A 27,190-nucleotide genomic window follows, 5' to 3' on the forward strand; every position below is an offset into this window, starting at 1 on the left:
AAATTTCTGGAACACGTAACTGCAGAAAACTTCAGTTGCTTATTTTGGAAATTATGTTACAATTTCGTAAATTTCTGGAACACGCAATACAATAATACTTCCGTTACATACCTTATTGAAAAATATGTTACAGATTCGAAAAATGCAATTAATTCTTGGAAATTTTATTAAAATTCTTCAAAAGAATTCAATTTTAATAAATTTTGATTAAGTTCCTTATAATAATTAAATTTTATGAAAATTCAATAAATTATATTTATTTTTGTATTTAAATAATTGAGTTCTCGTAGAATTTTTTTATAAAAATTTATTTCAAAATGAATTTAAGTTAAAATTTTTGATAATAATTGAATATTAAAAGCATTACAGCATAAATTTTTAAAAATAATTAAATTTTTGTATCACGTTACAGCTTAAACTTGCTGTTGCTCCTTTCCGAAATTTTTTTTTAGTTTCATAATATTTCATAACATGTCATAGCTTGAATTTTTTTATTTTTCCTAAAAATTTTGCTACCGCTTTTTCCAGTTTTGATTATTAAACAATAATATGTAACTCAAATGTTACATATTGCTTAATAATCAGAACTGAACAAAACTGAAACAATAAATTTTAATGACACTCATCAGTGATAGCGAACATAATTTACATTAAAATACAAAGTACAATTTAATATGTATAACTTCATTATTTCTAAGTTTGTCTCACAATTTTTTCTATCCCACTAGATTTTCAGTAAAAAATTATTTAAACTTAAAAATATTTAATAATAATGTTATTGTTTAAAAATTATTTATTTATGGTTTATAAATAAATTTGATCAAAAAACAACTAGTAAATAATATAAATAATATTTATTTCTTACTTTTTATGCACAAAACTATTTATTCAATCAAATAATATTAATCATTCATTTATTAATAAAGTATCAAAAGTATCACAACTTTGATTGCTCTGAATATCAATAAGCTCATCATAGTTACGGTACTGGTTCCTAGCATGGACATTCCATTTTGCAGGACGATTTTTCTTCAAAAATATCTAATACGTGTAATGGAGCATGAATAAAAATAGATTTTGTACATACTTTTTATATGTGGAAATATGCTTCAACTTTTTAATCCCAAGAATGATCACTTATGAAACTTTAAAAATAATTTATAACACTTTTTTACTTATTTAAATAACTTTATACAATGAAACATTTTCTACGCACAACCACTTTTTCGAAGGGCATTTTCAGTTATGTATTTCCTGCAACAGACCCAAGCGGCGCGAAAGTAATTGTGCGCATCTTAATTCAGCTGTGGTAACTGAAAATTTTGTTACAGTTTCGTAATTTTCAGTTACTCTTTATACTTTTTGAAACTATTCCCAAATTTTCAGTTACATTTCATTAAATTTCCTTAACTAGTTACTGATTTTAGTTTGACTGAAGTTAGAATTCCGTTACTCATAAGGATTTTTACTAAAAATTTTGAATTTTGAGTAACATTTAGAAATCATAAGAAACGTGTAGTAAATTTCAAGCAAATGTAACATATAAATGCTTTCAGTACCATCATTTGGAAAATTTTGTTACATTTGTGTCTGAATTTTATCGGAATATTCAGAACATTTTTAACAGTGTATCCAATTGCGGACAGTTTATCTCGATGGGGGAAATTTCCTATTTAAGAAACATCCCTTACCAATGAAATAAATAAGAATATGCGTCGATTTTACTTTGTAATTAATGTAAGTATGAATGTCAACAATATTCATAATATTGAATAAATAATATTGTCAACTAGTTTAAATTTGATACGGTTATTAGAATTTAATAATAAATAAATAAAAAACATTAATTTTTTCTTAACTTTTTTCAAGTTTAAGACTCTTCATGGTAAATGTGATTATTCTTTTTTTTACGTGTACAAAATAGTGAATTGACCTTGAATGACATGTATAATTAATTATTCTCACAGCAATATTCAATAATTTAATTAACTTAACTGCACTGCATAATAGTTGAGAGTAGTAAGAGTAAGGGCCGAATTCACCAACACCAATTAAAAGTTAATCAATGATTAAATCCTCAATTAACCAATCAGAAGCCTTTAAACTGTCTTTAATCATTGATTAACTTTTAATCGGAAGTTGGTGAAACTTGCTCTAAGTGAAACGGTAAAATAAGTGAACGACCATTAGTGTGAGAGAGAGAGAATAACTTGTGGTTTTCGAGTAGGTATCTACTTTATGTGCACGCGGCGTTCATTTTTCGAAAGAACTGGACTGAGTACTAGTTGTTCAATATTCGCTTCTATTATTGACTTGTGTTTTGTACACTGCCGCGTTCTTTTAACAATTACGTGAGAAAGTAATTTCTCATTCCAATTTTGTATACTCTTATTCCCTCTTAGACTATATAAACAGTCTTGTTTAAGCTGATGAATGGAATAACTTGTGTTGAGTCCCAAAGTGTTTAGCTATGAAACTTCTAATACTATAGTGTGTACCTGTCACATATTATTCTATAAAGGAGTACTACACTGACTGCATAAATCATTTTTTCATTTTTCTCCGTGTAGAAATCTACCACCATTAATGAAAAATGGACTAAAATAAAAAAATAGCAGATGTTTGAATAATTTTTGTCAAAATACACTAGGTTTTTCAGTATTTTTCTAGTCTGCAAAAATGTCTTTTTTTAATTTTTTGACCATTTTCTGGTAAATTCTCACACAGGACATGCTAACAAACAAAACGAGTTATTATTTATTAAAATCGGTTTAGTAGATTCAGAGATAAACTATCCGCAATTTGAGAAAACGTTATTTTGAGAAAAACGCGTTTAAACTTATATGTATCGTTAGAGGCCATCCATAAATTACCTAAAATTCTTTTGCAAATTGAAACACCACCATTTTTTTTATTTCAGACACTGTTACATACATTAGTACCAATGTTTCTACTGGTCGTAACAAAAAGCTGGACCCCACCATCCCCTTAAAGCCTTACTTAATTTGTCAATGACTTTTTACATTAATTGAATATTTTTTGAAAAATTTACTTTTATTTTTTACAATTGGTTTTAAATACTTTAGGAGGTGTTTTCTAAAGCCATAAGGAGTTAAAAAATACAATAAAAAAAATAAAATTTTTTTAAATTCTAATGTGTAGTAGTACCTTAAATTGAAGGGAATAATGCATTTCATATTGGGAATATTCCAGTGGAATGTTCTAAAGATCTTAAAGTAATATTAAAATGTCTGCCGCACAGGAATATTCCAAGATAACATTTAGGGAATGTTCCATGGTAATATCGAAGTAATATTCCAGGATGATGTTGAAGGAATGTTCCACCGTAATATTAATGGAATATTCCAGGGTGATGTTGAGGGAATGTTCCCAGCTAATATTTAATATGTTGAAAATACCATTGAATTCGTTTTTACTAAAAAAAAGAAGATAAAGAGAAAAAAAGTCAAATTTTTTCAAAGTATGAAATTTTGGAATATTTTCAGGGAATATTCCCTTAATATTCATTCAACATTACCTTGGAATACTATATTAATATTACGGTGAAACATTGCCTTAACATCTCAGTATCATTTAGACTTACAATTTTTGAATCAAAGATGAGAAAAAAAAGATACGTTAGAAATACCGTCAACTGGGGCTATTTTGTGCATCCGGGGGCTATTTTGTGCACGCGAGTTTTTTAATGAAAAAAATTATTAAAATGAATTATTTTAATCTGCTATTTTGTGAAATGAAAGTTTTATTACATGACAATAGAGAGCACTAAATGTTATTATTTAATTCTTTGGCAATTAAGAGAAAAAAATTCCTAAAAACGGAAAATTTGTGTCAAAAATTTTGAAAGTTCGGAAAAATTATACCAGATCTTCTAGAGTTTTTATGTATCTCATAAACTGAGTTAGATATTTGTTTTCAATTGTGTTGTGATGATACATACGTAATGCGCTAACTTTTTATTCATTATTTTAAGAGAAAAGTGGAAAAAACTGAAAAACCAGGATTCCATGGGGCTATTTTGTGCACTTAAAAAAATAAAATATTTTTCATAAATATTTTATTTAGTAAGTAAAGAAGATTCTGTTTATCATTTTTATACATTTTTGTCTTACTTTTCTGTCAAAAAACTGTAAATACGTTAATTAAAATCATTAAAACGATTAAAAGCTCTACCGGTGCACAACGCAACCTCAAAAAATAAACATTAATTAATATTTATAAGTTTTTAAAATTAGTTTTAAAACTATTTTCTCGTTTCTCTTAAAATAACTTGAAAATCATATTAGATATTAAATTCTTATCTATTTAACCTTAAAAATATTTATTTCAAGTTATTTAAAAATATCATTCAAAACCATTAAAAAAGCTCCTATTGAAATGATGTTTTAAAGTTATTTATAAGTGTTTAAACGATCATTTTATAATTATATTAGTATATTATTATAAAATATATATTAAAAAAGAAGAAAATGTTATTTAATATCTGCGTAATATACAATTTAAAGAAAGATTGTTAACTTTTAGTAAATCCAGATTTTAGCAAAATTTTAGTGCTTTATTTTACATTTTTTGTACAATATATCTACAAAAAAATTTTACTAGGTCATTCTTTTTTTAATTTACTCTCAAATATATACACAAAAGATTTCATAAAGCAGAAACGATTAAAAAAATTGTTTACGCAACATTATAGAAAAACAAAGTTCGATGCACAAAATAGCCCCATCCCGGGAGTTATTGTGTGCACGACTTTCAATGACTATAACTAAGACAAAAAAATTTTTTTCTTTGCAAAATTTATAGGAAACCTTCAGAAGGATGTCCACAACATACATCAAAAGTTGATTTTCTTTATTCTCTTAATTCTGAATTTAAATAAATCTTTAAATAAAAAAAAGCTATTTGGTGCACAAAATAGCCCCGGTTGACGGTAATAAAAAACTAAATTTTTAATAATAGAATTAAATAACTTTACTTATTGCATTTAACATTTTACAAGTGGTAATTTTTAATAATTTTTTATTCATAGTTAGAAGTATAATAGTATTTTAATAAGAACCAAATTATTGTTGACATTAAAGTTTAAATTTTGTTTATAATTTTAATTTGTTTAAATAATTTATTATTTATAAAATTAGACAATTATGTTAAATTATTATTAAATTAAATAAAAATAAAAAATGAATAACTGAAAAGTAAAATATTAATTTTATTCAATAAATTTATGTTTATAAACATTCATAAACATTTTTTATAATTTTTTTCAAGTTTATGTCAAAAAAGCAATGTTGGCAAAGAGCGTCGTGAACAATTTTTCTATACTCAGTCAGCATTTGCTGCCGTGAAAATCTAATAATAATATGCATTATTGAATCCAATAATTTTCATAATTGATTTAAAGCAATATTTATTAGATCAAATTATTCCATTTAATTGACTTAAGTAATTTGTATTTGGTTCAAATAACTATTTATTTGATACCATAAATTAAAATATTTATGTCCAGTAAATATTTACTTAGTTCAAAGAAATAAAAATAAATAAGTAAAAACAAATGAGTTTAAATACAACCGAACGAGCGTTAGCGAGTGAGGTACATGTCGCTAGTTATAATATAATTACCAAGTGAAAAAACATGCCTCTATTTAACTCAAACATTTTTTAAGCTCATATACCCAGGCGGAAATTTCCAACCGGCGCGGATCCTAGTCCGTACTGACGCCGGTGTAACTGTACTGGCTCGGAACCGCCTGCCAACCGAATGTGAACGGGCATTCTACCGAATAGTGACTAGGCCAGGAGCGCGCTGGCAACCGGCTCGGAACTGGCATTCTACCGCCCGCTGACCGGCCGGGAGAAGCCGTTCCGTGTATAATTCAACCGGCTGGGACCTGGCACTCTACCGACCGCGGATTTTTCATTTAATAGCCAGCCGAGCGCTGGCATTCTACCGACTGACAACCGGATCGGATCCAAATGATAATTTCAACAAATATCAATAAAAAAAATAATAATTAATTGCAAAAGATAAATACTGATGACAATTCATTGACAGTTCACTTTACACATTTTTTTTATTTTTTTATACACTTAAACGTAATTTGTTATTACATACACATTTGAAAAATCCTAACGCTTGGAGGTACGAACCTACGCCTAACCGAATATTTACGCACCGAAATCTCGCACGCTAACCACTATGCTACGCTCGCATGGGACTCTCAAATCTTAAATACTCTCAAGTGTCACAAGCTGAAATAAAACTTGTCGAATAACTACGCGTCAATGCTACAGCTATATTTTTATTATTATTTAATATATTAAATAATAGTATCTCAATATAATAATATTGAACATAATAATATTAATAATTTTAATTAATATCACAATAATAATAAATTTATTATTATTGAGATATTATTAATTAACATTAATATTATTGAGAATTAATAATAAATTATTAACATGAATATTAATATTTATTAATATTAATAATTTATTATTAATTCTCAATAATATTAATTAATAATATCTCAATAATAATAAATTTATATTAATAGTATAAATTTATTTATAATAATTATAAACTATAAGTGCACAACAAATTTTTTTAATTGCTTAATTTTGAAAAAAACTCTTAATAAATAATTACTTAATATTTTGATTAAATTCATTTATTAATTAATCATTATTTTCTAAAATAATGCAATTAATTATTGTAATAATTATTTAGTTATGACACATTTATTGAAAATAAATTTATAATGTGATTTATAATGTGACAATAAATGACGACATCCGCAGTCGGATCCGGCCCAGCACCGAGCCAGTACAGACTAAACATATTCGTCATTCTTCCGACGCCGCAGAAGAATAAGATCCGCCGGCGGAAGAAATCCAGTACCGAGCCGGTACTGACAATAGTGGGAAGACGGTTCCGACAGTCGGAGCATAATCTGTACCGCGCCGGTTGCTTTTTCAGATCCGAATCGGTACAGACCGTCGGTACTTGCGGTCTGTACGGGCGCGGATCCCAGCCGGTTGTAAATTCCGACATTCGTCCGACTTTTCCGCCTGGGTAAATGTAATAAAATTCAAACTCAAAAGATTTAAATTATAATTTCTTCAAATATTTATTTATTTTCATTCTTATGTTTCTAATAATGGTTGGGGTACAGTTGTTCTAAATCGTATTTTCTAAAAAAAATTTTTCTAATAAAGGTAAATCTCTAAAAAAAACTTTTTTCTAATAAAGGTGATTTTGAAATTTTCTGTCTTCTAATAAAGCTAATTTTCTAAAAATTTATTTTTCTAATAAAGGTAATTTTTAAAATTTTCTTTCTTCTAACAATATTCAATTTTTGTAATCACGATCAATGTACATATGATTAAAGGTACATATGATTAAAAAATAAAATTTACAAAAATTTGTTAATTCCTTAAAAAAAATACATTAGATTTCGTTAAAAAATTATTAAAAAAATAGAAATTATGCAAATTTTTTAACAAAATTTTAAAATAATCTAGTTAAAAATCGTAATTAACAAATAGAAATTATAGGGATTTTTTTCCTAAAGATATTTAAGATTTTCTAAAAGAATTTTTTATAAATATATTAACTTTAGAAATTTTAGTGTAAAAATAATGCAAATTTTTTTTTTTTCAAAGAAGAACAGAATTCTGTTAACAAATTGTGATAAGAAATTGTAATTTTATAAAAATTTTTCTTCATTTTCAAAAAAAAACTTATAATTTTGTAAACACAATTGTGATTAAAAACAAAAAATATGTAAAATAGTTTCAATTACTTAATCTTAATTTTTTAACAATTTTCTAATTTTTATTAAAATTATGGAATTTTACAAATTTTAGGAAAATTGTTAGTATTCATCCGAAAAATATATTGAAAGCATTGTAATGTTGATAAGGAAGAAAAGAAATTTTTAATAGAATTTATAAGTATTATTTTTTTTAAATAAATACCAATTAAATAATATTGTAAAAAAATTGTTCGAATTTAACAATTTTCCTAAAATTTGTAAAATTCCATAATTTTAATAGAAATTAGAAAATTGTTAAAAAATTAAGATTAAGAAATTGAAACTATTTTACATATTTTTTGTTTTTTAATCACAATTGTGTTTACAAAATTATAAGTTTTTTTTGAAAATGAAGAAAATTTTTTATAAAATTACAATTTCTTATCACAATTTGTTAACAGAATTCTGTTCTTCTTTGAAAAAAAAAATTTTGCATTTTTACACTAAAATTTCTAAAGTTAATATATTTATGAAAAATTCTTTTAGAAAATCTTAACCCTAGAAGGAGTAACTGGGGTGTCTGGACACCCCAAGCAAAATTCAAAGTATTCCCATGGCTTAACCAATAATTTTTTTACGCTCAAAACCCATTGATAATTTAGTTTGAACCTCTATCTTTTGACAACTCTATGTGGCGCCAAAAGTTTTGCTCTAGGAAGAGCTCTATCTCCTGTTAAAATACGTCTGGGGTGTCTGGACACCCCAGTTACTCCCTAACGTTAGAAAAATTGTCAAGATAAGTAAATTTAAATTTTTTTAAAAAATCGTTTTTAATCAGTTAAAATCATCTGATAAAGTATAAATTTATAGGTTATGCATAAAAAAGTTGTATTTTATAAAAAAGGAACATTTTTATACAAAAATTCTATTTTTATGAAAAATAGACATTCTGTATTTGTAACAACTTATGAAATTTGAGTTAGGATTTATTAAAAATTTATGTGCTCTCTCTACTGTTACGTCCGTAACTTCTTAATATGCTTAAATTATCTATAATATTCAGGTTTGTATTTCTTTTAAACATATTGAATTATACATATATATTATACTAACGTATTTGAAATACGTATTCATACAATCTCTTCATATTATTGCATTATATTCAATATATTTAATAAGAAGGTAATTGTCATTATAAATTTGATATGTATTTAAACAAACTTATAAATTATAACAAATCCAAGAAAGATGGGTAATACTTTTCATGTAAAAAGAATAACGATAATCCATCAAACAGATTAATATAATCCCATAATCATTGGAGTGTATAAAACAAGCAGGCAGGTGTCTAATTTCTGGAAACTGAACTGAGAGGTACAACGGTCGCCCCTCAGCCCCCCTTAAACTATCGCTCTGGATTGCAACCTAGCAGCCACAAAAGAGAGAGACAACAGTCGCCCAGCAGTCACAACTGAGAGAGAAAAATAATCACTCCTCACGCCTCTTAGACAGTCATCACGGCATTGCAGCTAGTCGCTCCAACCCCCCTTAAAATCCAACCAACATCGACACGTGTATGATTCCAAAGAATTGATGAAGACAGTTTTATATAAAAGGGGATATGATTTCTACTCAAATCAGAGAGTAACTATTTAGAAATCAACCTGAACACATCGTTCTGTACAAGAGACTAGAGAGTAACTATTTAGAAATCAACCTGAACACATCGTTCTGTACAAGAGACTAGAGAGTAACTATTTAGAAATCAACCTGAACACATCGTTCAGTACAAGAGATAGAGAGTAATTTTTTGGGAATCAACCAGTTTACATCGTCCAGTCAACGTTAGCACATCACATAGTTACAAGTGAATTCAAAGTACATCTTTGAAAAGTGAACAGTATATCTTCAAGTATTCTTTTCAAAGTGCATTGTTCGAAAGTGAACAATATATCCCCAAGTGTTAAAATTCAAGTGAACTGTAAATCAACCTTTTATTATACACCAATTTGCAAAATATAAATTTTAAACAATTTCCAAAATTATTAAATTGGAAATAATCTCAACAATCAAAGATCTAATATTGAAACAACACATTCCAAATTTCGAACCATCGAAATTTGCTCAAGAGGCGACAACCGTCTGGAAGAAAGCAGATATTTTCAAAATACAATACACTATCTCATTAGTGTAAACAAGAGGATTAATACCCAACCATTAAGGACAACAAGCAGAAGGCCCCTTTTCGTCTAGTGCTCAACACCATTGAGATTAAACAGGAGATTATCATCACACCACCAGTAATCGTTATTCTTTAAGTAAGATTCATAATTTTGTACTCATTGTAATTTTGTCAACTCTTTTCTTTCTTGTTGGTTTTTAAATAAATTATTCTCTCACATTTAGTAGGCTCATTGACTTATCCTCATCCCAAATTAGATTCATTTATGAAACTAATTTAAAACGAGGAACGCTAGGTATATTTAAAAAGGTTTCTCGTTTTGACGTAACACTACAGTCAGAAATTAAATTCTAATACAGAAAAATGTAGTATATGACAGTCAAATTTAAATTATAAATTCTATATTGTTAATAATATTTTAACATATATTAGAGGTATTAAGAATTGTTAATTAAAACTTTGATTAAATATTAATTTACAGAATCATTTCATAAGTTATTAATTTTAATGTTAATATATTCAGATATATTAAGTTTGTAAAATTTTAAATTTATAACACCATTTTTAGTAAATATTAAGTGTTTAAATCCATTTTATAGTTCATTTTTATGATTTTCTCTATTCGTCAATTGTCTTTAATTTCTTTCACTTTAGATGTTCAAATAATTATGTTTTTTGGAAGTAATACAAAAACTCACTGTAAAAATTTTTTTCGAAATTTTTCGAAAAACTGTTCGCCAGTTTTATTTCGCAAAGGTTAGAAATTTTTCGAAACAATAATGTCGAAAAATTTCGAAATTTGTTTCGAATTTTTCCGAACAGAGTGGTAAGAAAAATTTCGAAATTCAGTTCGAATTTTCTAGCAACGTTTTTAGATAAATTTCGAAACTCCTTTCGACTTTTTTCTAACCAAACGTTAAGAAAAATTTCTACAACCTATTCGATTTTGTTCGAACAAAATATTTAGATAAATTTCGAAACTTTGTTCGATATTTATAGCAACGTGTTCCGATATATTTAGTAAAATTTTCGGATATTTTTCTAACTAAAAATTTAGAAAAATTGCAAAGCAAATAAAGATTTTTTGCTCTACAAATAGTAAGGATGTTTTTTAATTTCATTTGGTATTATTTGTTCACTAATATTAACTGCAGTTATTTAATTAATGCTGTTCCAATAAGCATAAAAATTATAAATGGGTGCAAAATAGAGATAAAACGATTTAATATAAGTATACATTTATAAAGTTTTTCTTTTATTATAAATTAACAATTTTACTTATAAATAAGTATAGTAATTATTACAATTAAATTACAATTATTTCACATAATTTTTTTATTTCGTTGAATAAATTAATTTAATAATTTTCACACAACATAAATTTAAAATACATCACTTCTTTATCACACAAAAATAACTTTAAACAATTCACTTCACAACAAAAAAATGTTTACTTAAAAATATTCACTTCACCACAACATTTCAGAACTATACCTTACAAAAAAATTAATTCACAACGAAATACTAACTTTAAAATAATTTTGTCACGCGCGATTTTAGTGTATTTCTGACAAATGCTAAAGAGCAACTGACGCTCGAAAGTCTTTTGGAAGAAGATTTTACAGTCAATATTTGAAACTCACGAATACTTCAAATTTTCTTTCTAAATGAATCTATAAGAAAAAACTAGAACCGAAAACTTATAAAATAGACCCGTTTACAATAACGAACCCTTAGAGATGGTCAACCGATGGCAAACCAGATGTGACAAACCTTTAGAAACTATGAAATACTTATTTAAAAATTCACAACTTTGCTTGCAGGAAAAAATTTTTCTTGTTATAATAATAAATAAAACTGTTTATTTTAATTATTTGTAAAATAATAATTATTTATAAATAGACTAAAATTATGATAAAATGTTGAATTATATTTATAAAAATATTTCTGAATTTTTGATGGTCAGCATTTTCAAATAAAATTTATGATGAAAATGATTTGTTATTAATAAAAAAATAGATTGTTTTACAAACACTTAATAACAAGGGAGGACTATATAATCCATTAATATAAAGTTGTTATATGTTTAAATTCAAATATCTTTTAAACTGTAGTGTCATTAATTATTAATTTTTACTATATTAAAAAATACAGAATTTGTTCTTAATAAATAAATAACCATACGATATTTAAAGTTCTACATTTTTAAGAAAAATTTATGAATATTATTAGAAATTTTGTTGTACATGGGTAGAAAAATATCTTAAAGTTTTTAGAAATATTGTAATTTGTAACAAAATTAGAAAATTTTCTAAAACATTTTGCAATACTTCATAACTAGTAAAGAAAAAATTCGAAATCAGTAAGAAAAATTTCGTACTTTTTACGAAATTTACTTAATCTTTCTCACTTTTCGAAAAATTTCGAAAAAGTTTCGAATTTATTCTATACTTTTTGAAAAATGTCGAACTTTGTATACCAAAATCATTTTCTCAAAGTTTTTCGAAATATTTCTAACTTTTCAGTAAGAAAAATTTCGAAAAATTTTTACAGTGTAATTTTTTCCCCTAAAAGTGTATCTATTTAACTTTAAAAACCTAAAATAGTTTTTAAATTAAAGTCAAATTTTTAAAAAACTACAACGTTTTTTGTGAAAAAAGTCAATTTTGCAATTTTGTAGTGTTTTTTTGGGTTTTTATGGTTTTTTCAAAATTTTTTTAATTTAATAAAATGTGAATAATATTATTGTATTCCTTACTAAAAAACCAATCAATTCATAATAATAAATTTTTTTTACGTCAAATATGAACCTTAAAAAACAAGTTTAAAGCGTGGGGTATCGGGACACCCCAGTTACTCCTTAGAGGGTGAGTAAATTAACGTACTCCTTCTAGGGTTAAATATCTTTAGGAAAAAAATCCCTATAATTTCTATTTGTTAATTACGATTTTTAACTAGATTATTTTAAAATTTTGTTAAAAAATTTGCATAATTTCTATTTTTTTAATAATTTTTTAACGAAATCTCATGTATTTTTTTTAAGGAATTAACAAATTTTTGTAAATTTTATTTTTTAATCATATGTACCTTTAATCATATGTACATTGATCGTGATTACAAAAATTGAATTAAATATTTGAAGAAATTATAATTTAAATCTTTTGAGTTTGAATTTTATTACATTTATATGAGCTTAAAAAATGTTTGAGTTAAATAGAGGCATGTTTTTTCACTTGGTAATTATATTTATTTTAATAACAGAAGCCATTAAAAAAATCTTAAAAGGATCCAAGGCAAGGAAAGTAGTAATTTTGATTTTTTTCACGGATTTTCTAAAAATCACGGTATTTAAACTATAAATTATAATTTCCACGCCTTGGAAGCAATTTTTTTCGTTTGCTAATTATTTATTTTAATGTTAGAAATCATTAAACGAATTTGCAAGAGGATCGAAGGCGGGGAAAGCAGTGATATTGATTTTTTTAATAATGATTTATTTTATATTCTAGGATTTCTGAAAAATCCGTGACAAAAAATAAAAATCACTGCTTTCCCCGCCTTGGATCCTCTTGCAATTTTTTTAAATGGCTTCTGAGGCGTTGAAATGATAATTTAGTTTAAATACCGAGATTTTTTAAAAAATCATAACTATTATAAACATGGAACAATATAAATTAAATTTATTAAACTTTTTCTGTGGAAGGTAGGTAGACAGATTACTACCGTGATAATTCTTTAAATCATTCACGCGCGTACGATTTTGCTAGTGTTGAATAATTAGAAGACCGTCTAACCCTAATAAAAAAAGATGAAAATTAAACAGGTAAAATTATTATTTACCCTAGTATTATTATTTTCTAGATGTCATTTATTCAAATGCAGAATTTTCCGAAATGTAAGTTAATAAAATATTTAGTTTATGGAAACTTAATTTTCTCGAATCTAGATTAACTCAAATTACTATAAAAAACAGAAATTAATAAAAATTAAAATAATTGAATTATTTTTTATCAATAGCAAAATTAAAGCGAATGACTTGAAAAAATTGGTTTACTTTAAAAAATATAACTACATTGTTGAAATTAAAAAAGATGAAAATTCATTATACAATCTTTTCAATTTTTTCTTTTGGCATTAGCAGTTGGTAGTACTGCATTACCAGAACGTCCACGACACGCCACTCCACGCCACTCGTGCTCTGTTACTCACATCTCACCTATTGTAGACGCAGCCTTATTGCATCGAACTCTCCATTACATTAAATAGATGATTTCGTATATAAATTATTATAACCTCAAGCTAAAATTCTATTCAGCAGTGACTAATAAAATTTGTAAAGATTCTGCAAGCAATAATAGCAACAGATTTCTCTCCGTGTAGCTAACAAAATAGCTAAAATAACTAATATACCTGGCTAATATTATTAGTTCTAATAATGCTTTTATTCAGGGTGGCCGCTGGACCGGGAAAACCGGGAAATGACAGTGAATTTTTTTGGACAGGGAAAAACCGGGAAATGACAGTGAATTTTGATCTTGACCGGGATTTTGGAATTTTTTTTTTTAAAAACACACATTACTTTGTGAGAAAAAATAGAAATATTTATTTTAAGACTTAGGTATTAATTATATTTCATTAAAAAAGATTGAATGATCTTCTATAAAATCTATTTATATTTTGTCAAAGAATTTTATAAAAAGTACTATAAAAATATTCAATTTCTAGAATTTATAAGAAAATTATGAATTTTGTTGTCCAACGTGTGAGAAAAAATAGAAATATTTATTTTAAGACTTAGGTATTAATTATATTTCATTAAAAAAGATTGAATGATCTTCTATAAAATCTATTTATATTTTGTCAAAGAATTTTATAAAAAGTACTATAAAAATATTCAATTTCTAGAATTTATAAGAAAATTATGAATTTTGTTGTCCAACGTAACAGACTTAAAAAAAGAAAATATTAAATTTAATTTTAAATTCTTTCTATTTCTAACAATAATTAAACAAAATATAATTTTAATTAAAGTCAAAAAAATTTCAAAGAGAAAAAATTTCACATCCTATAAAATAATGAAAAATAAATCAATTGAGGCCTTGGATCCAATAACTCGCCCGACGCTCGAAGGCACGCGCTAATACCAGTCGGGTAGCAGTGAGTGGCCCAGAGGCGCTCACTGCTCACTAACTGGCAGTTGCGCGTTCCTCCGAGCGTCGGGCGAGTTATTGGATCCAAGGCCTCAATTTAAAAATTTTTTGCAATTAATATTATAACAAAACAAATAAGAATTATTAAAAATTTGAACTAATTAGAACAAAAGTGATACGAAATTTATAAAAATGAATTTTTGAATAACAAATAAAATAAATAAAAATAAATAAAATTTCTTTTCTTAGAAAATAAATTTAAAAAAACCGTATTTTTCATTAATATCAATTAATTTTTTTACAATTATTCATAAGCAAATTTTTCGATTTTTTTGAATGTTAAATTAATATCATACTAATATTATTATAGATTGAATTTTAAAAAATTTCAAATTGAAGTTTTAGAAAAGTTGAATTTTAAAAGATTTTAATTAAAAATTCTGAATAATTTAGTCTTTAAAAATATTTTTATTCACATTTTCTCAAATTAGTTATGTTTTTAAATATGTAATATTTAATTGAAAAATTTTCAAATTAATCAAAATTTCATGAAATTGTCTTGTAAACAAGTGGATTTTAGAAATATTTTAGTTATTTCTAGAATATAATTGAATTGAAATTTTGAAAATAATTTTTAATAAGTTGCAGTAGCAATTCTTAAAAATTATTCAAATTTAAAGGATTTGAAATTTGAATTTTTTTTTGAAATTTGAATACCTTCTATATGGAAAAATAATGGATAATAATTAAATATTTATTTCAAAAAATCTATTTAAGTTCAAAATTATTTTTAGAGTAAACTAAAATATTTTTAGGTTTTGGGAAAAAGTCAAAGTTTTGTCTAAAAATCAGGAAATTCTTTCAATCTTTCATGGAATAATTTATTTTCAGAGTTATTATTTATGACCGGGAAAAATAATTTATGACCGGGAATGGACCGGGAAATGACCGTGAATTTTTTTTTACAAAAAAAGTGGCCACCCTGTTTTATTTTACATTTACACTCTAAAAAATTCCGTTGTTAATTTACAACGTCGGACGTTGGAAATAATTTGCTTCACGTCCAACGTAGTAAGTTTACAAGCTGCTAGTACGTATTAAAACATAATCTGAATGCAATTTAACACGCTGCGATTGTAAAATTGCATTTAAGTTATGTTTTAATACATACTAGCAGCTTGTAAACTTACTACGTTGGACGTGAAGCAAATTATTTCCAACGTCCGACGTTGTAAATTAACAACGGAATTTTTTAGAGTGTAGATTCTTCTTATAAGAATCGCTCGAACTCCGACTGATTTTCAGGCGGACTTTATACAACACAATCTTACTTGCGTGTACGCACACACGGAAAAAATCTTGGGTGACGTGCCGTTCCAAGTAGACCGAAAATGTACGAATGCGATACGACTTTAGTTTGGTGGAGCTGCATTTCCAACTTGGGCGTGCTGAACGCCCAAGATGCGGCTATTGCAGTCCCAAGGTTTTGAGTCTCAAATCTTGGGTGTTCAGCGCCACCAACATGGGAACGTAGATTTCCCGAATTGAGAACGTAGCACATCCAAACTATAGTTCCCCCACTTTCCGACGATTGGGATTGCACGTCACCCAAGATTTTTTCTGTGCATATAACTCACACACACATATATTTCTCTGGATGGTTTCGAGGAACGGAACGCGTACAAAGCGGTGACGTTTGCAATAACATAACCTAACAATTTTCACATGTTGCTTATATATTGAAACACGAATAAAAATGCAATAATTTTTAAATAATATACTTACTATTAAATAAATATTATCTTTTTATAACAGCAACAAGTATTAAATACTACATATAATATATAATGTTTTACAGGACGACAAAACTGTCCAGAGAAATATATATGTGTGTGTGAGTTATATGTGCCCTGCCGGAAGAATGGACTGAAATTGTACTGGGGAATTAGTATTGAGAGCTCAGTGCTATTTCAGTGAAAATTTGCTGCGTTTCAGCACAGAAATTGTACTGGGAAAAATTACCTGCAAAAGGGTCGCTATCGGTGATGTTTATGGTCTGACCGTCTTTAAGTTGAAGGACGAAAATTTCTTTGTTAATGTTAAACATAATTTTTATTTATATTTCAACATTATATTTGTTTTTCATGAACTCAGATTCTTTACAAGTAATTATTATGTATGCTAAATATTCATGTTAATCTAAATTCAAAAATAATATCCGTTTTTACGTAACAATTAGAGTTTGCGAGATAGTTTATAACTTTTTTAATTAAACATTTTTTATAATGAATTTTAGATATTTGTAATCATGAAACATCACAGATTAAAATTTTTTTGTTTTGAAAATTGAATTATTTTAATTGTAAACTTTTTAACCCAGGTGGAAAAGTTAACGTTAGCTAACGTTAGCTAATGATAATAACGTTAGCTAATAATACTAACGTTAGACTAACGTTAGCCTAACGTTAGTCTAACGTTAGTGTTCAAAAAATGACTAGAAAATTGTTAAGAGGTAATTAAACTGAAATATAGCTAACACTGGTCACCAGGAAGTTGATTTCGAAATTACCAACGCCTAGATAATAATATATGGTCTATTTTTCAGAGTAAATTAACATGAAATTGTGAAAATCGAATACTAGGTAATGGTTTCTGGACTTATCGGTTATCAGGTAATTTATGGTTAATTTTCCCGATGAAATCAACAACGAATATTAAAAATCGGTGAACAGAAAGATGTTTTATTGCAAATAATTTCTGGTCAATTTTTCCGAGCAAATTAATCTAGAATAATGAACGTCAATCATTAGGTAGTGGTTTTTTAACTTGCCAATATCACCAGGAAGTGTTTCTTGGTCTTACTAATATCCAGATAAGTTTTATAAAATTTTTCGAGAAAATTACATTTAAAAATACCAATCATTATTTTCCAGGCAGTCGATTCCTGGATTTACTATTTGCTATTGAATTTTCGATTATAATTTAGAAAATAAACTGAAATTTCGAACTATTGATCATTAAAATTATTTTCAGTTTTCGATATCCAAATAGTACCTGGACAATATTTCCGAAGCAATTAAAATAGCTTGACAAACAAGACTTTGATTTATTTATTGAAACATTTTAGTAAACATTATTTATAAAATAAATCAGTGATATAATAATTTCAAGTTCATTATTTTCTTATTGATTTTAATTTCTGGTGAATTTCAAATAATTTGCTTCTAAGGCTACTTTTAACTAGCCTGTCATCGTGTAGCTTCCAACCGTCCTTTTTCTTGAGTTTAGCTGTCTGTCTAGAATATTCTGAAATAATAAATTAATCTTAGTATAAAATGTTAATAAAAATACTTCGAAAATTAAACAACTAAATAAATTTCATAATTTTTGAATTGATACAATAGAATTTGGAATAATGATTATTTAATTAATATTTGAAATTGTTAAATTAGTTAATTGTAATTGAGTCAACAAATTTCCAGATTCAAGCAGCAATAATGTTGATTGTATAGAAAACTTACTTAGTATGCAACTAATCGCTTCAGCTGGTAAACCTGGTCTTTCTTCTGTATTTCCTTTACCCGTAAGACTATGATTTTTTAATGCCTCTTCTTTAAAAATGGAACACAATAACAAGCGTGCTAATGTAGTCTGTGAGGTGGCTTTTCTTAGTACATCATCTAATGCCTTCTTTAAAATGAAAATTCCACTTTCTGACAGTAATTAAGTTGCCTAAAATTCGTATTATATTTAAGCATATTAAATTATTATTTAATCATTTTATTTAATAATATATTAATAATAGTAATAGCAACCAGTTAATAGTTATATAATACGTTAATGTAAACAATGTATCAAGTTAAAATGTTTGATGGAATTTGAAGCAGTAAAAAGAGATGAAAAGGTAAAAATCATTCTATGTTTAGCAGTAATTAAATCTACTTATTAAATTATGCTGTACTTTTGATTCCGGAGTATTTTTTGTTGCTTGAAACAATTCGTTTTCCACATCGTTATCAAGCGATGGAGTTGATTCTTTTCCATCAGTTAAATTTGGATTTTCTGGATCAATTATTGGATCAAATTCTTGATTTTCATAGTCGCTATCGCTCATGTAATCAGCAATTCGATTAAAGGCAGAAGACATTTGATTTGAATCTGGTGATGATGAATTAGAAAATCCTTGATTTACAGAAAAAGTTTCTGATGTAGAAGGAAGTCCTTGGTCGATTGATTGATTTTTAGTGTAATTCATTTCTTGATTAGAAAAAGGCGTTTGGTTAGCAGTTGAAGGTCCTGAATGATAATGACTCGAAGTGAGAATAATTTCTCTATTTTGGCTAGCAGTTGAAGGTCCTGGATGATGATTCGAAGTGAGAATAGTTTCTCTAGTTTGGTTAGCAGTTGAAGATCCCGGATGATGATTCGAAGTGAAATCTACTGCAGGATTTGGAAGAGTTGTTGCTTTTTTCCAATTGCAAATTTGTCTCAACGTCTGGTGTCGTAGTCTTCTTCTCAAAATCAATTAATTCCTAGTCATTTGAAAAATTCGTTATGTAAGTAATATTAAATAACAAAAATAATTTAATAAAAAAATTATTTAAATAGTCGACTTTTAATTAAATAAATATTTAAAGTGAAAAACCAGGGTTGCCACACCTTTGCTCATTTCAAATTCCCTGACTTTTCTAGGTTTTTAAAACTACATTTACACTTTACAACATTTTTAATTCAAACCTTTTTAAAATTAAACAACTTATAAAAAAATTGTTATAAAACATAAAGAAATCGATCACTCGGAGTCTATTTCTATCATCATTTCAATTCAATTATTGTTTTCCAGACTAAAATTCTTCTTTCAATTAATTATTATTAATAATTTTTGAAACATTTCATATATTAGAAAATAAAAACTTAAAATAACTTAAAAAACTTCAATTGAACTTTTACAAAAAAATTAAATCTACACAATTTTAAGTTAAAAGTATGAAAAATTCAAACATTCAAAGATTATAATTTGAAACTTTTTCAAAACTCAATTATTATCTAAAGTTTTAACTGAAATTCATATTTGAATCAATTATTATTCAAAAATTCTACGACAATTTAATTATTTAAATACAAAAAAAATAATTTATTGAAGAATTGAATGTTTCTTAAAATTGAACTCTCATTTAAAAAATTTTATCAACAAATTTTTAAATAGGTATTAAAATTCTTTTGACGAATTTCAATAAAATTTTAAAGAATAATTTCATTTTTCGAGAAATAAGATTAAAATAATTTTTGTATTAAAAATAATTGAATTTTGAAGAAAAATTTTAATATTTTTAAAAATAATTGAAATTTTAACAATACATTTTTTAAACTTCTGATCATATTAATTGAATTTCTGCGAAGAATTTTATTACTTTTGAAAATAATTAAATTCTTAAGACGAATTTTTTAATAATATTTCTTTTTAAATTTCTAATTATCTTTAATACAAAAATAAATAATTTATTAAATAATTGAATGTTTCTCAAAATTGAATTCTCATAAAGTGTTAAAGAAATTTGGATTTAATTTCTCAAACGAATTTCCCTTATCCTTGAACTCCTCTCGACCCCTCTACCAAACGGGCACAACGATGACCTCGAATGCAAATGAAGTAGAATAGGATAAATCCCCAGTAACAGAAAAAAATGGTAAAAGGAAAAATATTAACGGACAATAAAAAATTGATCGAAGGAGAGCCGTATCCTCGGATCCCTAGGAGGAGTCCTGAGAAACGATAATTAGGAATGGAACAATTCCTTGATCCCGTATAGGGATCATAGGAAAAGTCGGGAAAAAGAGGTCAGGAATTTTCCAGATCCCTGAAAGGAATCTTAGAAGACGTATAGATCCCTGATAATGGGATCTTAAAGAAACAATTGTTCGATATTTTTTTTTCTGATCCCAAGGAGCGATCATAAAAAAGAAAAATCGAGAGGTATTAGGGAGGGAAAAGAAGTTCGTTTTCCTCAGATCCCCAAAAAGGTATCTTGAGAAAACTTGTGGTGAGAGCGAGGATATCAGCGAATTTCGATTTCTTTGAAGCAAATTACGAAGTGACGGGAACTCGAAGATTTGTCAGACACCCGTGGCGGTATCTTGACAAATCTCAATAAAAAGAAAAATTAAAACATTGCTTGGTTTTCTCCACCGAAAGGAATTATTGCAAAGATAAAAATAAAAGTGAATTTAAATTAAGGGAACACGCGCAACAAAAATTAATTACAATTTATAAAACACTGAATTTTTTATTTTCATTAATCACAGAAAATTTCCGAGTTGTGGTGCGGTACTGAGCAAGGTGTGCTTTGGTCGGTAGCTCGGTGAATAGTGTCTCGACAGTCAGCGGTCCCGAGCTCCCTCTCTCGGTCGGGCGGGGATAATACAAGTGGGGGTAGAGCGCTCTGGTTGGTCGACGCTCCCTCCTCGGCTCGCGTACACACACACCCGTACACATACTATCTCGAGGGTATTCGATCAGCGAAGGAAAATATTGATCGGTTTATTTTTGTCAATTCTTTCTCACTCAAAAAAATCTACGCAAAAATTAAACGACCTATAATTTGACAACAAAAGAATTTTATAAACAAATTTTAATAAAATTTTAAGAATAATTACATTTTTCGAGGAATTCGATTAAAATTGTATAAAAAATAATTGAAATTCTGCAATGAGTTTTATTATTTATGAAAATAATAATTGAATTCCTGTAAAAAATTGTATTATATATTTATAAAAATAATTGAATCTCTGAATAAATAAATTTAATATTTTGAAAAAACATTAGAATTATTGCAAAGAAATTTATAAAAAATTTGTAAATAATTAAATTGTTGTGAAATATTTGATATTTATAAAAATAATAAAATCTTTGCTTAGAATTTTATCAACAATTTTTTAGAATAATTTATTTCTTGTGGAAAATTTTATTAAAATAGTAGATATTGAAAATCATTGAATGGAGGGGAATTTTTGAAAAAAAATTAGATTTGTTATAAAGAAATTCATTAAAATTTTTTTAAAAAAATTGAATTTTGAAGAAAAATTTTAATATTTATAAAGATAATTGAAATTTTGACGATAATTTTTTAAAACTTTTGACCATAATTGAATTTCTGCAAAAAATTTTATTACTTTTGAAAGTAATTGAATTCTTGTGATGACATTTTCCATTAACATTGTATTAAAAATATATGAAATTCTGCGATGATTTTTATTATTTATGAAAATAGAAAAAAAAATTGTAAATCTATAGTTTTTTATTATGTATGAAAATAATTAAATTATTGCGAAGAAAAATTGTAAAGGCAACTCTTTTAAAATTGAATTAAAAAAATTGAATCAAAGAAAAATTATATTTCAAGAATAAGCAAATAAAAATAAATAACTTTAGAAAACAATAATTTTCCAGGATTCCAATCAAAATTCCCTGACATTTCCAGGTTTCCAGGTTGCATGGCAACCCTGAAGGCGTAAAAATGTTTTATTTATTCTTTGGTTTATGAAATTGACCACAAATATTGTAAATAATTTTTAGAGTAGTTACTTTAAAAATTTAAACATTAATTTAATTCTATTTATGAATCTAATTTTTTTATGTTGATTTAATGTCTCAACTGTATTTTTTTATTTGTTGAAACTTAATTTGACTTTTTACTACCAATATGCTATAAATATTCAAGAAAAAATAAACATTTTTTATAGAATTATAGCCTTACTTGTTTATGCTCTTCTAACAAATAAGTTAAATTTTTCGTCAACCTTATAGCTATATCCACTTTTTTCAAAGAATTAGTTATGCTTGAATTCAAACGTTTCGTTTCATTTAAAGTTATCAGCAATTCTTTAGCACTTAGTACATTTGCCTCTCTTTGAACTGCTTCGTATTTCTTCTATAAGAAATAAATTATATAATTGTGAGAATTATTTATTTATTTATACATATTTATTTATTTATAAATTCCAATATAATGGCTTATAAATTTGCAAAAAAGTTAAATGTGTTTGATTAAAGGTTTCCTTGTCTTAGACTGTTTAAAAAATTGACTTAAAAAATAATTAAGATTTTGTTTTTGATCGTCCAATTCTTAGAATTGATTGTCCATTTGTTAAAAACGATTGTCCAACCTTGAAAAATGCAAAAAAGTGAAATCTGTTTGAAGAAAGATTTCTTTCACATAAACTGTTTTAAAAAACAAATTAAAAAATGATTAAGATTCTGTTTTCGATTGTCCAATTGTTAGAATTGATTGTCCATCTGTTAAAAACGATTGTCCAACCTTGAAAATTGATAAAAAGTAAAATCTGTTTGATTACAGGTTTCCTTGACATTCACTGTTTGAAAAATTGACTTACAAAATAATTAAGATTCTGTTTTTGATTGTCCAATTATTAGAATTGATTGTCCATCTGTAAAAAACGATTGTCCAACCTTGAAAATTTCTAAAAAGTGAAATCTGTTCGATTAAAGGTTTCCTTGACATTCACTGTTTGAAAAATTGACTTACAAAATAATTAAGATTCTGTTTTTGATTGTCCAACTCCAGAAATTGATTGTCCATCTGTTAAAAGCGATTGTTCAACCTTGAAAATTACAAAAAAGTGAAATCTGTTTGATTGAAAGTTTCCTTGTTGTTGACTGTTTGAAAAATTGACTTAAAAAATGATTAAGATTCTGTTTTTGAATGTCCAATTCTTAGAATTGACTGTTCATTTGTTAAAAATGATTTTCCAACCTTAAAAATTGCAAAAAAGTGAATTCTGTTTGAAGAAACATTTCTTTCACGTAGACTGTTTGAAAAATTGACTTAAAAATTATTAAGATTCTGTTTTTGATTGTCTAATTCTTAGAATTGATTATCCATTTGTTAAAAATGATTTTCCAACCTTAAAAATTGCAAAAAAGTGAATTCTGTTTGAAGAAACATTTCTTTCACGTAGACTGTTTGAAAAATTGACTTAAAAATTATTAAGATTCTGTTTTTGATTGTCCAATTCTTAGAATTGATTATCCATTTGTTAAAAACGATTGTCCAACCTTGAAAATTGCAAAAAAGTGCAATCAGTTTAATTAAAAATTACTTTTACGTAAACTGTTTAAAGAAACGAATTTAAAAATGATTAAGATTCTGTTTTTGACAATTAATTAAACATAAAATGATTTATTTAAATTGTTATAACCAATATTAAATAACAAATAGATAACTTTGATTCAGTTCCACTAAAAAAAGTTTTTTCACATTTTATTTTTAATTTCATTTCATTACAAGAATGTATGTCCTTTTTGTTTAAAAAGTAACTTATTTAAATTGTTATAAACAATATTAATTAACAAATAGATAACTTTGATTTTTCTTTACTAAAAAAGGTTTTATTTACACGTTTTCTTTTCAATTTATTTAAATTCAATTTAAGAATATGTCTTTTTTGTTTAAAAAGTAATTTATTTAAATTGTTATAAACAATATTAATTAACAAACCGTTAACTTCGATTCATCTCCACTAAAAAATGTTTTTTTCCACGATTAATTTTTTATTTACGTTCGTTTAAAGAATATATGTTCTCCTTGTTTAAAAAATAACTTATTTACACTACCGTCCGTGAGTATCAGGACGCCCCTTTTTTCATAAAAGGAAAAATGCTTAAAACGTAGAAAATAAGAATGACAAAAATTTTTCGTATTTTTTTCCTGAAAGCTAATGAAATTATAAAAAGACTGACACCTGATCGATGAATTTTCGTTGACTATTCTGTCAGATACAGAAAAAATACTGGATTTTGCATGCTTTTCGTAATTTTTTAATTTCTCGAAAACTAATTAACTTTTATTAGCGCTCTTGGTCTTGTTTTAATCTCTATTTAATGTAGAATCTAAATTATTAACTGGTATTGTGAAATAAATTTTTCCAAAAAAATTTGAAACCTTAAAAGTAGGATTTAAAAAATTCAAAAAATTATCATGAATAATAAAGTGTCAAAAAGGTAAATGTAAAATATGTTTATTCAATAGATATTATAAAATTCAAAAAAGCTTTTTAATTACTTCATAATTTAATTTAAAAAAAATTTTTTTGTTGAAAAAGTGTCAATCTGTTTTTCAAAATTTTTTTATCCGACTTTCACAGTTTCAAATTTTCTTGGAAAAATTTATATCACAATACCATTAATTAATTTAGATTCTACATTGAATAGAGATTGAAACAAGACCAAGAACGCTAAAAAAAGTTAATTAGTTTTCGAGAAATGAAAAAATTACGAAAAGCATGCAAAATCCAGTATTTTTTCTGTATCTGACAGAATAGTCAACGAAAATTCTTCGATCAAGTGTCAGTCTTTTCATAATTTCATTAGCTTTCAGGAAAAAAATACGAAAAATTTTTGACATTCTTATTTTCTACGTTTTAAGCATTTTTCCACTCATGAAAAAAGGGGCGTCCTGATACTCACGGACGGTAGTGTATATTGTTATAAACATTATTAATTAACAAATAGTTAACTTTTGTTCCTCTCCACCAAAGACATATTTTAATATGTTATAATAATGTTTATAACTATTTAAAAGTTATTTATTAAACAAGAAGAGGACATATATTCTTGTAATGAACTTAAATTACAAAGAAATTGTAAAAAAAACATTTTTTAGTAGAGAAATTTTAGTTGAGAAATTTTACAGGAGACTCAAAAAACTGTTTATTTAAAATAGGATTAATTTAAAGACTCTAGCTTGTTTTCGTAGAATTGTCTAAATTTTCTTCTGTCATTGTAGAATAAATTTTTATTTTCTAATAAAAACCGAGATTATCGTTTGATGTCGATCGATATTTCAGTACAATACGATATATAAGAAAACAAATGAATGAACGATATTTACTATTTTAACATTTTTTGAAAACGATCAATATGAAGTGAGATAATTGAAAATCTCGTATCGTTATGCATCACTAGTCCTGCAGCGTTCCACCAAAATGGTCAGCAGCAGTCTATCGAAAGTCTGCTGCTGACCCAAAGGTCTCTCAGTGTGCAAGTAAAATAGTTTGTTTTAAACACACTGAAAGAAAAATATAGAAGGTACAGGCATAATTTAGGTTATATTACCCATATAGTATTGCTGGAATAGAAACAGCCCAACAGTTAGGGTATTTCAACCAAACCATTAGAACTACACGGAAAAAAAAGTACGTGAATTTTTCATTGACTCGGTACTTGACTTTTGGATACGACACAAAATACTAAAAACAGTCTAGTACTTTTGCATGAGAGTTTCAAAAGCAGTCAATGAAAATTTCTAGTACCTTGCTTGAGAATTTCATTGACTTTCAAAAAAACTGTAAAATAAAAAAAATAATTTCCACTTGTTCACACCGTTTTTCTGAAATTCACTCATTCATTCACATATTTGGATAATTAATCACACAAACAAAGAACAATTATTGTATCACTTTTCGACGTTCGTCAACACTTATGAACTAACCTATAACACACACATATATTCGCGTATAACTTAAATATAAACACACACTTAACACTTAAAAGTACGTATCGAATTGTTCTTATATACCACATGGTGAAATTTTTCACGACTTCTGAGACATGCTATTTCACTGAAAACTGAGACTTACATAACATTCTGTTTTGTGAGAAACACAAAACAAAAAATATTTTTTTGAAAGTCAATTCTTGAAGACAAATATATATTAACACTATTTGTTTTTCATAAAATAATAGTATATTCACATCTGAAATTAACACAAATGGAAACAGACGATCATCAGCTGGCATTTACCTTGGGTAGAAACGCGCAACGCACACTGCGCATGCTCTACAGAATTTTCAAGCGCAGTCAACTAATCTTTCACGTACTTTATAAAACTGAACAAATGACTTTTCGTTAAAATTTAAAAAACACTGTTGCCCATACTAGTACTAAAATAACTCTAGGACTTTTCTATATTTTCTAATAAAAAGTATATGATACAGCCTTGTACTTTGTGTTCTATCCAAAAGTCAAGCACTTTCAAGGAAGGATTCACGTACTTTTTTT

The 27,190-nt window shown here is 26.2% G+C and overlaps 2 protein-coding genes across 5 annotated transcripts in view; one reads left to right on the plus strand and one right to left on the minus strand.

The window, feature by feature from the left end:
- LOC122509940 overlaps window positions 1–27,190 on the plus strand; it is a 142,900-nt gene that overhangs the window by 11,364 nt on the left and 104,346 nt on the right. The window lies entirely within an intron of this gene.
- Window positions 18,317–22,980, minus strand: LOC122509941. Of its 3 annotated transcripts, XR_006302393.1 has the most exons (4): window positions 22,868–22,980; window positions 19,075–19,645; window positions 18,635–18,845; window positions 18,317–18,419 (listed from the first exon to the last, which is right to left on the minus strand). XR_006302393.1 is itself a non-coding variant. In XM_043624278.1 (3 exons), the coding sequence occupies exons 2-3, from the start codon at window positions 19,366–19,368 to the stop codon at window positions 18,837–18,839; spliced, it is 303 nt and encodes a 100-aa protein (XP_043480213.1). In that variant the 5' UTR covers window positions 19,369–19,645; window positions 22,868–22,980; the 3' UTR covers window positions 18,602–18,836. The 3 variants fall into 3 exon arrangements, 2 of the variants coding, with proteins under 2 accessions (XP_043480213.1, XP_043480212.1); XM_043624278.1 differs by lacking the exon at window positions 18,317–18,419 and having other exon boundaries at window positions 18,602–18,845; XM_043624277.1 differs by lacking the exons at window positions 18,317–18,419; window positions 18,635–18,845 and having other exon boundaries at window positions 19,003–19,645.

This window comes from Leptopilina heterotoma, unplaced genomic scaffold (assembly GCF_015476425.1).
Source record: "Leptopilina heterotoma isolate Lh14 unplaced genomic scaffold, ASM1547642v1 Lhet_65, whole genome shotgun sequence".
NCBI classification, from domain to species: Eukaryota; Metazoa; Arthropoda; class Insecta; order Hymenoptera; family Figitidae; genus Leptopilina; species Leptopilina heterotoma.

Coding starts and splice junctions, on each gene's coding strand:
- LOC122509941 (XM_043624277.1), bottom strand. CDS start 19,368: ATGAATTACACTAAAAATCAATCAATCGACCAAGGACTTCCTTCTACA.